At 34.1% G+C, this 14,706-nt stretch overlaps 1 protein-coding gene across 1 annotated transcript; it reads right to left on the bottom strand.

The window, feature by feature from the left end:
* Window positions 1-4,035: 4,035 nt before the first annotated feature.
* LOC107441748 (uncharacterized) lies at window positions 4,036-9,803 on the bottom strand. Its single transcript, XM_016055112.4, has 3 exons — window positions 9,648-9,803; window positions 8,601-8,744; window positions 4,036-4,192 (listed from the first exon to the last, which is right to left on the bottom strand). The coding sequence occupies exons 1-3, from the start codon at window positions 9,693-9,695 to the stop codon at window positions 4,055-4,057; spliced, it is 330 nt and encodes a 109-aa protein (XP_015910598.2). The 5' UTR covers window positions 9,696-9,803; the 3' UTR covers window positions 4,036-4,054.
* Window positions 9,804-14,706: the final 4,903 nt, after the last annotated feature.

Here is a 14,706-nt window from a genome sequence, read left to right as displayed (position 1 = left end):
CTCACCATTCGTCTGGAGTAATGGCGGAGACTATAGTTACTGGGCTTAACTATTTCATGCAGGGCTGTTGGATAAATATTTAAAACAGGTTTTAGCTCGGACCAGCGAGAAAAAGATAATCAGGGGAGAGAGAAGCTTCCCTCTTTGAAATTTGCTAATTCTTGTTTCCGCAGCAACAGCCGGCCATAGACTTTGTGGCGAGGGTAGTTCTTTTTATACACAAACTATGGTGGAGTTGAAACGCCATTTAAATAATGTCTTTGAATGATAGTGTATAACAGCATTATAGTTCATTAATGATTTACAATTGTCAAAATCATCATTTTCAAAAATAGATTATTTTCCTATTCTTATAAATTTTTCCCACAAAGCAAAAGAACTAAGAACTTTGTATTGTACAAAGTACTTCCTAAAATTTCAGACAAAAAAAAGTAATGAATCATTATCGAGTTAAATTTAGCTAAGTTAAAAACTTGTTGACGTATTAAAAATAAAAAAAGGAAAAATAATAATAGTCAGTTTGAACATGTCAGCAAGATGGAAGAATTTTATTCCAATTTTTTTTCTTCTTTTTTTTAAAAAACGGGAAATTTTAAGGGCTGTTGTAACCGTGTATTTTATTTTTGTCTGTCTAAAGAATTGGAGTACTCGGACATTGATTAGTCAGAATAAAAAGGAAGAAAGGGAGGTTGTGTTAAATTAGGGTCTCTAGATGGGTTTATTTTACAGTCGGAACTATGTAATTCTAGGGACATTTCTAAATTGAGACAATAATAAAATTTTACTATTGAATATTTAAAAGTTAAAATCAACATACATAAAAAAAGGGAAAGTGTTCAAGCTTTGAGTTTTTAATGTATGCAGTGTACTTTCATAAAGGCAGACTTTTAATCTTTGAAAGAAAAATATTTGACAGAAAAAGAGAAAATAATTGATTGAGACTTTTGTTTAACCAAATTATAGCTTTTTTTCAATCAAATTACAGCCTAATATATCCAGAGTCATCAAATCTTTTTGTTTCAGATGGTTTGGGCATATTTTTGACAACTTTGAGCATACTTTGACTTGGGCGTAACAACTTGAACCCGGTCAAAATCGGAAAATGACATTGTAGGACCCAGTTTTTCATATCAGTTCGGCTGTCATCAGCATAAAATTGATATAAATCATACAATTATTGTTTTCCTATAAATAATTTTGTGTCCGTAATTTAAAGGTATTTACCTGTTGTGTTATTATTACTTCGTTGATTTTGTTTGTTCTCTAAACTTAGAGTTTAAGAGGATTGTTTTTTTTTTAATTATTATTAAAATAACGTAATTCTACATTACATTTGAAGAGTTTGTAGGGAGTATGTTATTGATAATGTCAACCATCATCTATAAAATGGTACCCCCTATAGAATCGAACTAACATGTCTTACATACTAATGAATTGGAATTATATTTTTTTAGTGGCAGATACACTACAGTACTCCCCCACCAGAATTATATCTGTGATATTCTTCGATGAACGGATACCACTAGTTGATTAATTGCTATTTTCTGAGAAACCGAGAGAGCTGTATTAAGATCACCGTACTTTTTTAATACTGAACGTGTGAGCTGTATTAAGTTCACGGTCGTGGTCGCTTTGTGTGTGGCCTTTAGCAGTCGAGTGTATGCGTTGTGAATTGTGTGTGATCGCGTTTCTGTCAAGGTAGGCATGTTCGCATCACATCCATTTATTTCTGGAGGGCGGGTAAAGGTTGACATAGTCGATAACACGCTCTCCACATTGGTGACCCAGACGGGATTTGATCGAGACTGAGAAGCGGCAACGTGAGGAGGACAAGATCGCAAGTCAACTCTTTAATGTGGGGAGTGTGTTATCGACAATGTCAACCTTCATCTATGAAAAAGTACCCCCTATAGCAGGGGTGGCGAACCTTTATACACCAACGTGCCATTTTTTCTAAAAAATTGTATAATTAGGTCATAGACATGCCGTCAAATAATTTTGACTTCGTGATTATTGGGGAAATAATAATACTAAATACTATCATCTACTCTTTATTTACATTAGAAAAAAAAAACATTTTGCCATGTCTTAAAACAACTCAAGGAACATCAGTGTGACTTCTATTTAGATAGATTAGATGATAGATTAGTTGACAAATAACTTATATTAGGTTGTAAGATGTAAGTTTAGGCAGGACGGTTATTATTATTTTTTTTGCTAGTTATCTATTTTATTTTATTTCATAACCGTCGTTGAACAGCCGACCCAATTTCATGGGTTTACGACTACTTACGTTCAACTCCGTAGCCTTGTAATTTTGAACCAATCCAGAAGACAAGGAAACTCCTGGATCAGTACCCCCAGAGGTATTGATTTGTTGTGGGAACATGGTGGACTTTGAGACTCTACAGATTTAACGTGCATCAGTCACCATTTACTACACGGAGAGTCTTCGGCCGGCGAGGATCGAACCCACGACCTCTTGGATATGGGCCCAGCGCCCTACCGACCAGGCTATCCCGGCCCTGCTAGTTATCTATTGTTCTTATTGTAATAACAATTGTGATCGGTGGCGTGCCCAAAATATTGTGTCTCGTGCCATAAATGGCACGCGTGCCAATGGTTCGCCATCCCTGCCCTATAGAATCGAGTTAACATGCCATATATACTAGTGAATTGGAATTATATTTTTGAAGTGGCAGATACATTACAAGTTACATTAAGTTATTTAAATCGGTGTCTGATCTTATTAATCATTTCACAATTATTATTTTTAGGTGCAAATTACATGAATGTGTACATACTATTATGAATTACTGTTTAAGATATTCGTTAAATGATTTAGAACTTAACTTTTAGTTCCATGCACAAAGTGATGAATGCTAAAATTGTATTTAAAATATTTAAGTTCATTTGGTGAGCAAAAATATTAAATTAAAGTTGTAAACTCACCAAATTTGTTACAACAATACACTTTTAATTTAAAATGTTAATTCAAAAAATGATTACTTAGAAAAAGGATTTTTGTCCACTATTTAAATCACTACTTATTAAATATTTTGTCCACTATTGAATTTAATAAAATTTAAATTCCTAGTGCACTTTAGCATCCAAATAGAGTCTCGGAGCTGCCATCTAGTGTGGCAGAAACTAGACGTCCAAATTAACATGACCAACGGTATCTCACCCATTATGGTAGTCCTGAAAGAGTGGATACCACCTCTGGAGAACGCACTAGGTCTGCTCATCAGGAAGACTGATTGTGCAGTTCATTGGAAATTAAAANTGGTAAACAATGCCGCCTCAACTCCTGTTGCCCTAGTGAACTTGCCTTCTTTTGTTTTGCCTCTCTTATTTTTGCTCCAGATTTCAAAATTACAAATCAAATTACACAGACTTAATACTATGTTCGATGCAGTAGACTCCACACATAATTACCACTTTTAGGTGATGTTTATAGAATCCAAGAATGAAGTCAAAAAAGTAGCGGCAAATTCTTATTTAAACAAAGAAAAACAAAAATCTGACAAATCAACTGCTGCAAAAGACGAGACCGAAAAAATGAAAATATTTTTGATTACCGGATGAAACAGAGAGGACTTGAAAAACAATTATTAGAAACACCTCCAACTTTCCTTCGGCAATCAAACAAGTTTTGATCTTTTTAATCCCTTCTTTTTAATGGGGATTCGATAGTGCTATAGTATCTTCCTAGCTAAAATTTCAACTTGATACTCCTTATAGTATATTTATTTTATTTCAGTTTTAGAAAAAATTCTAAATGCATGTATTAAAAGTGGTTTTTAAAAATATGGTTAGAAGAACCAAGGGTACTTACAGATATTCAATATGAGAACCAAAACCGGTAATCATGTTCTCACATTGATTACCGGTAAAATGTTATAAAAATCTTATATGGTTTCTGAGTATAGTGCAAGTTACCCTTCTACTGAATTGGAAACTGGATTTTTTATAGCTTTTGAAACTAAGGAAATTATGAAATATGACGCCTAATGCAGTGTAACTTAAATTCTGACAATTGCCGGGAAATTCTTTAAAAAAAATATGGTCTTACCCCTGTTGGCATCGCTCCACCAATATCACAACATAATGTTCCATCTGGTGTCATAAGCTCGTCCTTTTCATCATTTTCTTTATACCAACATTGAACATAACAAGTATGATGTATTTTCTAAGAAAAAAAAATTGCGTATTCAACTTTCTTGTAAGAAACAAAACAACGTGAATATATGCAGACCTTGTTTGAGTGTTTTAACTTCACTTTTGTCCATTTTGTGATAAAAAAGAAAAGGAAACCCCTTCTAAACAATTAACACCACTGCAAACAACTTTAGTGTATCTCAACGCTAAAAATGGTGGCAAATACTTTACATCAAAGTGATGTTCTTTCACATTACTTGGTGCAAGGTAGCCGTCACCATTTTTGTTATTCAAGAGCACTGGAATTTATAATAACAGAAAGATAAAATACTCATAATAGTTAGTGAAACTATTTTTACGATACAATATAAAATATCATTAATTTGGAATGCTTATATACACTAATGCTTAAAATAAAAATGGTCTTTAAATTAATCATACGCGCTGCACAAAGAACGGAGAATTCGAACTAGGCTTAACAGAATAGTAAAGGACAGAAATTATATACCATAAAATCATTTAATACAGCTCTCAAAATATTAAAATATAATTATTCTTATTACGCAACATAAAATATACTCACATATTCTAATGGCGAATTTTTGTTTGTATTGATGAATATCAGCGAGGAAAACAACAACAAACTATCACCAGTTCATTCTGAATTGCAAATTACAGTTAACAAATGACAGTTGTTAAGTTCATTCAGTTTTAAGTTATTAGACTTAAATTACGCTCTTTAAATCGTATACGATCTCTCGATTTGGTATTAACCTGGAATAAAGTGCCCCTTCACTCGATTGTTTGGGTTGTTCAACGTCATATTGCGAGAGAGTGGCGTAGAACAACAATGAGCAATGACGTAGAACAACGTCATTGTTACACTTCAAATTTACAGTGTAATAAGTGTATTGTACTTCCTATTTTGCATGATTCATACTTCACACTGTTCTGCAGCACCGGTAGTAGAAATAAGCTACAGTTGTGCTAATTTAAAAATAGGATAAAGATAACTTGTGTGAATATGAAAATGAGATTTCCATATAAAGCAGTGAAGTAGGTAGAATATAGTCTATCTATGGATCGAACTCCTCTCACCATTCAGCTGGAGCAAGGGTGGAGACCATGGTTACGAGGTTTAACTATTTCATGCAGGCCTATTGGATCAATATTTAAGAGAGGTTTTGGCTCAGGTCGGCGAGAGAAAGATAATTCGGGATTGACTCGCCATTGCCACTCTTACTATTGTACCTGCTTAGTATGAACTCCACAATGAACTCCAGTAGTGGAAAAATTTCAGGTGACAGAAATGCTTCGCCTCACCTATCTAGTGACATTTTGCTTAATCGTGATTGTACACGCAAACGTCAAAAACCAATGGTCAATCAACACTCTTCATTATCTCAAAATGCCTCCGAATTGCCTATCAGACGCTCTGCACGGATTAATGTAACAGCCTCAAGCGAGTCTTCACATCTATTGCAATATCCCTCAATGGACAGAACGCCAAGTTATTGTACACTTTCTAACACTGAATTTTTCAATTCAACTACATTTCACGAAAAGAATTTTCCTGTCGATCACTCTGCACAGATCAATCCTCTAGTATCATCATTTGAAGCACATGCTACAAGCAATTCTCCCACTGGACCGTCCAATCCAAGTCTCAACTCACACACCGAGTCGATCGGTTCAACATCCTGTCATGAAAGTGAAGGCATAGAAGTTCATCATGCCGATATCCATCACACTACTGTACCATCTAATTGGCAAAGTGACAAACTGCACTTTCCCCGACTGGCCATCACAGAAGATCTTAGAGAATGCAAGGAGGCAATCGAAAATATAAAAACATTATCCTGTCATACAGACCGTAAAGTTGAAGATCACTCCAATCAGCTACAAAGAATCGAGGATCAGATCATCGACCTCACAGCTCAGATTCACGATATGAAACATCCTGAAAAACAACAAACATGTGCCGAGGCTGTCAATTCTCCTAGTCCACCAGACCCAATAATAATCAGAACAGATGACTACAATAACCCAGCCAACATCTTTGAGATAATCAACGAGGCCATAGTCAAACCAATCGTCAAAAAAGTCTTTACCAATAAAAATCTGATTGAGATTAAATTTCATAACCAGACAGACAAAGAAAAATTAACATCCTCCATCAAAAACAAAGTTGTCTTTCGGAACAAAGAACAAAGATTAACATCGCTTGGCATTCTAAATGCTCCAGAATTCGAAGAGGATGATTTGATTCCCATCATACAACGCAACAGTTATCCATCCAACAACGACATAATAAGTACCTCAAATTAATACCACATAAGAAATGCATAGATAAAAAACATATTGTTGTTAATGTATCACATAGACTGTCTACACACCTACTCAAAATGAAAAACATTTACATAGGCCTCAACAAATGTATCATAAAGAAATGCGTTGTTCTCAGACGCTGCCAATGGTGACAGAAAAAGAGAAAATAATTTATAGAGATTTTTGCTTAACCAAATTATAGCACACTAACAGCCTAATATATCCCGAGTCATCAAATTTTTTTGTTTCAGATGGTTTGGGCATATTTTTGACAACTTTGAGCATACTTTGACTTAGGCAAAACACCCTGAACCCGGTCAAAATCGGAAAATGAGGTTGTAGGACCCAGTTTTTCCACATTAATTTTCATATCAGTTTGGCTGTTATCAGCATAAAATTGATATAAATCATAAAGTTATTATTTTCCTATAAATAATTTTGCGTCCGTAATTTAAAGGTTATTAGGTAGTGTTATTATTACTTTTTTGATTTTGTTTGTTTTCTAAACTAAAAGTTTAATAGGATTGTTCTTTTAAAAATTATTATTACCAGAATAACGTAATTCTACGTTACATTTGAAAAGTTTGTGGGGAGTATGTTATCGACTATGTCAACCTTCATCTAGTAAAAGGTACTTTCTATAGAATCAAGTTAACATGCCTTTAGTGGCAGATACACTACAGTACTCCCCCATAAGAATTATATCTGTGATATTCTTCGATGAACGGATACCACTAGTTGATTCATTGCTGTTTTGTGAGAAACCGAGAGAGCTGTATTAAGATCACCGTACTTTTTAAATGCTGAGCGTGAGAGCTGTATTAAGTTCACGGTCGTGGTCGCTTTGTGTGTTGCCTTTAGCAGTCGAGTGTAAATGTTGTACATTGTATGTGAACGCATTTCTGTCAAGGTAGGCATGTTCACATCACATCCATTTAATTCTGATGGGCGAGTAAAGGTTGACATAGTCGATAACACGCTCTCCACATTGGTGACCCGGACGGGATTTGATCGAGACTGAGAAGCAGCAACGTGAGGAGGACAAGATCGCAAGTCAACTCTTTAATGTGGGGAGTGTGTTATCGACATGCCATATATACTAGTGAATTGAAATTATATTTTTGTAGTGGCAGATACTCTACAATTTACATTAAGTTATTTAAATCTGTGTCTGATCTTATTAACCATTTCACAATTATTATTTTTAGGTTCAAATTACATTAATGTGTACACACTATTATGAGTTACGGTTTAAGAGCTTCGTTAAATGATTTGGAACTTAACTTTTAGTTCCATGCACAAAGTCATGAATGCTAAAATTGTATTTTAAATATTTAAGTTCATTTGGTAAGCAAAAATATTAAATTAAAGTTGTGAACTCCCCAAATTTGTTACAACAATACACTTTTAATTTAAAATGTTAATTCAAAAAATGATTGCTTAGAAAAATGATTTTTGTCCACTATTTAAATCACCACTTATTAAATATTTTGTCCACTATTGAATTTAATAAAAATTAAATTCCTAGTGCACTTTAGCATCTAAATAGGGTCTCGGTGCTGCCATCTAGTGTGGCAAAAACTAGACGTCCAAATTAACATGGCCAACGGTATCTCACCCATTGTGGTGGTCCTGAAAGAGTGGATACCACTTCTGGAGAACGCACTAGGTCTGCTCATCAGGAAGACCGATTGTGCAGCTCATTGGAAATAAAAATAAAAAAAGATTTTAATAATATCATAAGGGAAATATTTGGATGTGGGAAGTGGCGGCGCAAGTGTTCTATTTAGTACATTTATTTTTAGTTACTTAATTAAAGTTGTCTTATGCCAAGAAACAAAACATTATTGTGAAGCAATTATCGGGGGTTGTTGAGCGTCAGCAAACAGGGCTCTCAGCCCCTAGTTATGTATAAAATTCGTGTCGAAACACACGTAATTGAGTATTTACAACTCGAGTAGAAGTGATTTAAATCAGATTTAATTGGATATCTGTTAGCGGCGTCTCGCGTGTGCGTCGTATCTGATTGACTTCAGAATCGACAAATCATACGATTTACCTACGATGAAGTCACTTGTAGACATCAAACTCACACTTCAATATTTATTTACCTTTGAACAATCTTTTATGGTTTTTCCTTTTTCTTCAGCCTTGTCTTCACACATTTTCTTTTCTCGTTTAGTAGGAGTTAGTGGTTGATATTCTCCAACGTCCATCTTGTCATTTTCTTCCCCCGCCTTTATGCAAATTAAGACCTATAAGACAAATTTAAAAATATTAATAAATGAAAAAATAATTTTAAATTGAAACTGCCGAAATGCTTAAGGTAGTTGGAAGTGTTAACTACATTTATGCAACTATGTCGATCGCATTCAAAAAGTAGGTGATAAGATTTTCGACAAAAGAAATTTAAAAAAAAACACAATTTATGCAATCTCTAATCTCTACAGAAGGTCTGTATTTGATAATAAAATAAATTTCCGTTGTTTTCCGATAGCTCTGAGTATTATTTATACCGCCACATTGATCTTTCAGTCAGTAGCTTTTTGACCTATGGAGTGCTTAAATTTAATCTAGAACTCTGTGCTTGGTGCCTATACAAATTACAATTGTTTACTAAATGGTGAAAGCAAAATTTGTCACAACCGAAATTTCGAACATTTTCCATTAAAAAACAAATCAACTGAACCAGAGATTTAAAAAAGAAAATTTAAAACTGAATTTTCAAGTAGAATAATAAGGAGATAATTTTATTTGTGACAGATCTAAAAAGAAAAACATGTAGAGCATAATTTTTGCACTAAACTTTCCGCTGGGCCGAAAATTCTACGGTCTTTTGATTGTGCAGCTACCTACGTTTTTTCTTAAACATGTCTGAATTTTTTTTTCCATTTCAATGCACTAGAAAAACATAGCTGTAATAAGTTTTTTTTAAATCTATTTTATACTGAATAAAATTATGATTAAATTTCTATAGGTTAAAAACAATTGTTAATGTATATGTATGCTTTGCTAAATAAATTTCCCATAAGAGTAGAATTATAAATTGCTAAGATTTTTGGCTGATCATTGTCCACATTTATTAGTTTTATAATAGTATCACATTTTGTCTTTCAGACAAAAAATATTTGAATACGATAAGATAAAATCTTACTTACAGATACCACTAGGAATAAGATAATCAATCGTCCATTATGTGCTGTCATACTTCCTATAATTTCGAAGACTAATACTTGTAGTACATTCGTATTTTTGAAAATTATGCTATTTATTGTATTTTATTTCGGAAATGTTATTGAAAAATAAGACCAAATCACTCATGCACGACATTTTATTTATTCGTATGCCAGCTGCCTTTAATGGAATATCTACAAAACAATATTTTTCAATTATTAAGGAAAAAAAACAAGTTGTAATTGATAATTTGCGTTTTAAGCTTATAGTTGAAGCAATCAATGTTAAAAGGGGAAAGTAACATTTTTTCGAAAATAAGTTTTTTTGTTTGGTTTGGAATATCTATCACCGATTATCAAATACGGAGTTATTTTCTAGAATGTCGAAAGAAGAAAATCCAACAATTTGGAAGCAATTAAAACAATCTTTCCACAGTTGACACTGTTTCTTTTCTTTCTTTCTTTCTCTCTCTCTCTTTTTCTTCTGGCTTTTCTCCTAAGTTCAGATTTGTAACATACTCCCTCTTAACATTGACCGCTTCATTTGTACAATACAAAAAATAGAAAAACCGAACGTCTTAATAACTTTTGATCTAATGATTAGATTTCCATCTATTAATACCAATCTCAATGTTTCGATGGATTGATATTAAATATGCTAATTAAGAAGCAACAAAATCTATTTTCTCTGAATTAAACATATCGGGAAACTGAGTTATTTTGTGACAAGTGAGGCTATTTTGGATCATTCTCGTTTTCTGGAGTTAATCGCTGGGATCCATTTAACACCAGATTGGAGTATGATCGATATTTTTTTGAAACTTCTTATGCGACTTTCAACAAGGTTGCGTTAAACGTTTAACGCTGCATTTTTATTGGCCGGGAAATCACGTGGTAGGATCCAGTTTTCCCTCATTCATTTCCATATTGTTTTGGTTCTCACTAGCATAAAAATAATAAAAGTCATTAAATTATTGTTTTTCTATAAATATTTTTTTAGTTTGTTTTGATACACATATAATTTAATGGGGTAGTATTTTTTATTTTCAAATTTAGTGCATAACAATTGTAAAAAAAGAGTGAAAACAATCCCACGGACAATGCGACGGATTTAAGGTTATGTCAAGGTACGTCTCTTGTGAATATCAATTGATTGTTAGGTTTTCTCTTTTGAAATTACATTATGACGCATTCACATACATTATTAATGCAAATACATTTTCCAGGGCGAGACGATGAGGCAACCACAAGCACTTCCACTGGTTCAAGAGCTCCACGTGGGAAAAATGCACAATATTACCGTGATTACAGAGCAAGGAAGCGAGCGGAGCAGGAAAAAGAGTCGTTGAATAGAACTAGTGATCCTTCTACGACTGCTGATTTTTCTGCAATTAACGTCGCAGGTTGCGAAGTTTAACTTCTTCCGCGCGGAGGGACTCCACGCACTATTTTTTTTTTTTATTTTTTTTTTTAGAATAGTCCACCCGGTGGCGATTTTTTTAAAATCTCGCCAAGCAAGTTCTGAAATCTCGCCAAGCTAGGTTTCAGGAAGATATTTCAGGAAGATTATTTTGAACGTCCGATAACACCATCAAAATTCTTAAACCTGATTGGTTATTTCATATGTATACCTTCGAAAGCATTTCGTTAGAAAAGAGGTAAAATGGGTTTTTTTTCGCCATTTATGCTTCTGATGTCTCACAGTTAGAATCATCGTCATTATTTGAATGGCTTATAAATCAAAATTTAATTCTGAAAACGTATGAATGCCCTAAAAGTGAAGAATAAATGAGTTTGATTGAGTGAAAGGATACGGTGGATGGTTTTGAATGGAGATGCTGAAAGCGTGGATTGAATGTGGTTGCGCAGGCGATGTTTGTCGGAGTAAATGTAAGTTATTTTTTATTCTATTGTAAAATATTTCAATAAATTTGTGATAATTAAATTTTTTCTTCTTTTTTTTAATAATCAAAATGAAACGCTAATCCCAGTAACAATCGCCAACATGGCGAGATTTCAAAACGTCGTCAAGAGGTGGGCTGTTCTAGGATTTTACCCTTTCTATCAGTTTTAGAGGCAGTATTAAGTTCTAAAACAGCTGTCGTTGTTGTGATAACTTTTATTTACTGATCTACAAAAATGTACATTTGATTTTTTTTCTTCTGCCTGCGAGGAATTTTGTCAAATCTCATCTGAAGTACATATTTACGGTATTATTATCGAAAAATCAAGCTAACATTCAGATTTCTAGTATGATTGAACGTATTTTTAAGAAATCATGTATTATCATGACGTATGAATTAAAACCCTACCTTTTAGTTTATTTTATACGCCATGATAACCAACAATATTGTACTTTGGGTTGTGATTTAGTGACAATTTTCGGTTAGATGTTGATCAATAATGAAGTCAATAATTATGATTGTGAAGATAAACTGATGTGGGCAATGGTTGTTTCGACGTCACAATACCGATTTAACGTTGTATTTCATACAGTTGTATTTCAGTATTTGTTCAGTATTTCTGTAAACTGTATGCTAATAGGATGCTTACAGACATCAATGAGACTGCAAAAGCAAGTTTTTTTTTCTTCGTATTTTTCACTTTTTTTGCTGATTTCGACAATATATTGGACATCGTCGAACACCTGATTTTGTCTAGTACATGAAAAATCAAGTAAAAAAATGATCCCACTTTCAAATGAAATTTCTAATGATTTGCTTGACACTAATTTCAAATAATAGCAATTTAATTAATAAAAATAGAATTCCTGGATAATAACAATAGAGATAAAAAAAATAATAATATTCTAGCTGTAAAATTAAAAATATAACTCAAAATTATAAAAATTAGTACTTTTACTATGATTTTTATTTTTCTCAATTATAATTTTTTTTTTAAATTAACATTTTGAAAATTTTTAGAGAAATTTCAAACATTTTGTGCCAGTTTCGATATTAAGAAAGTTTATTATGTGCTGGAATAATGTTTCAGTTGAATTCAAGGTGTTAAGTTAGATGTCCCAAAGTTACCCAGATGGTGACATTTTTGACATTTTCATAAGACACCGAAACAATTTTTATTTTTTTACTTTTCTTAAAGGAAAAAAAGTTTCCTTACTATTTAGAAAGAAGTTTTACTTTCCAAATTAAAAAAGAGTTATTCGGATATATACTGTAAAATTCACTGGTGTAAGAAATTAAGAGAATTTGCAGACTTGGTCGATTATCTCTAGAACTACTGGACCTATTTTAATGAAATTTGAGACCTACATACATTGACACAATACAAAACAAATAACCATTCAACAATTGTTATACACGTTCATGATCGGGCTTAGCACTCATTGGAGTCGGAAGGTATGAAACAGCGGTTGCAGAATAAACAAAAAAAATGGGTTAATAGTGGGTATGGTGCCCTCTTACAGATATACAGTCCTTGCTGCGTGATTTCATACTTGAAATGAGGCAGTTTATCATTTCCTGCAGCAATTGGTCCCACTCGTTCAGCAACACTGGTTTAATTCCCTGGATGGTTCTCGGAGAGGGGCAGCGAGTTGCAATTGCCCTTCCCAGAGCGTGACAGACAAATTTTATAGGGTTGTGCTCTGGAGATTTGGCTGGCCAATCCATTCAGCGAATATCCTGAATCTCTAGAAATTCGTCAACCAGAAGCGCTGTAAGTGGCCCTACATTATCTTCTATTAAATGAACTCAGAGCCAACTGCTCCCCTAAAAAAGCGAAACATAGGGCTCCAAGCCCTTATCCTTATATCTCATCCCTATATGGAGAGGTGTACTGGCATCATGTACTACATGATGTCTTTCAGATCATTAAACCTGATCTGCTATAATGGTCGATTGCGCGAATATTGGAGGGTAGGTAGCGGGTTCCTGGTTCACTCCATATAAATATACGGCGAGAATGCGTGTTCACGCTGAACTGGGACTCATAAGTGACGAGAACGTTCACGCATTGATCCATACTCAAATCTCTATGCTCTTTGAACCATGCTGAACTGACTCTCCTGTTCATAGAAGTGAGTGGGACGCAAACAGCAGGACTTATTGCAAACAACCCTCTCTCATAAAGTAGTTTGGAAACAGTCACCCTTGATGCGCTGATTTCTGTGGCTTCACCCAAGTTGTAGCCCCTCTGTTACGCCTCGCTATAAATGGCGATCTTCCGACGATCTCTTGGACGACCTTGCCGAGAATTCCTCTCGATGGATTCGGTATCCTGGAACTGTTTCCATAAGTTACGCACGACGTTGGGCGTTAAATTAAACTCTCTCCAAATATGGACCTGAGATTTGCCTGCTTCTAGCCTCCCCACAATTCGTCACCTCATTTCATCATCTAAACGTTGGAGGTTATTCATTTTTACTGTTAAAATTTGAATTTAACCTATTGCTTCAAAATAACACCAAGATATTCGATGAGGTGTGTTAGCGAACTGTGGGGAAAGAATTTTTAGACAATGCCAACCTTCATCTATTAAAAGGTACCTCAAGATTGAATCAAGTTAGCTTGTTTTACATACTAGTGAATTGATGTTTAATAATTGTAGTGGTAGTTACGCCACAATATTCCCCCACCAGAATTTTATCAGGGATAGAATTCGATGAATGGATATCACTAGTTTGCTGTATTTGTGAAAGACCGGGAGAGCTGGATTAAGGTCACCGGGTTTTGAGCTTTAACCATGAGAGCTGTATTAAGATTATGTTGTGTGTGTGATCTCTCCTGTGTTGCTATTAGCAGTCGAGTGTGTGCAGAAACCTTACATGTGTAAATGAGACTGAGAAGCAACAGTGCGAGGAGGACGGTGATGCAGTCACAAATGGCAAGCCAACTGTTCAATGTGAACCATCCATCGAAGTGGTCGAGATCATATCACGTCCGTTGGTCACCAATTTGGGGAAATATGTTTAAATAATGCTAACCTTCATCTATCAAAAGGTACCTCAAGATTGAATCAAGTTACCATGTTTTATATACTAGTGACTTGATGTTTAATGATCGTAGTGGTAGTTACGCCACAC

The sequence above is a fragment of the Parasteatoda tepidariorum genome, chromosome 10, assembly GCF_043381705.1.
Source record: "Parasteatoda tepidariorum isolate YZ-2023 chromosome 10, CAS_Ptep_4.0, whole genome shotgun sequence".
Lineage (NCBI taxonomy): Eukaryota > Metazoa > Arthropoda > Arachnida > Araneae > Theridiidae > Parasteatoda > Parasteatoda tepidariorum.
The sequence above is the reverse complement of the archived record's forward strand: the minus strand, read 5'-3'. Positions and strand labels throughout refer to the sequence as shown.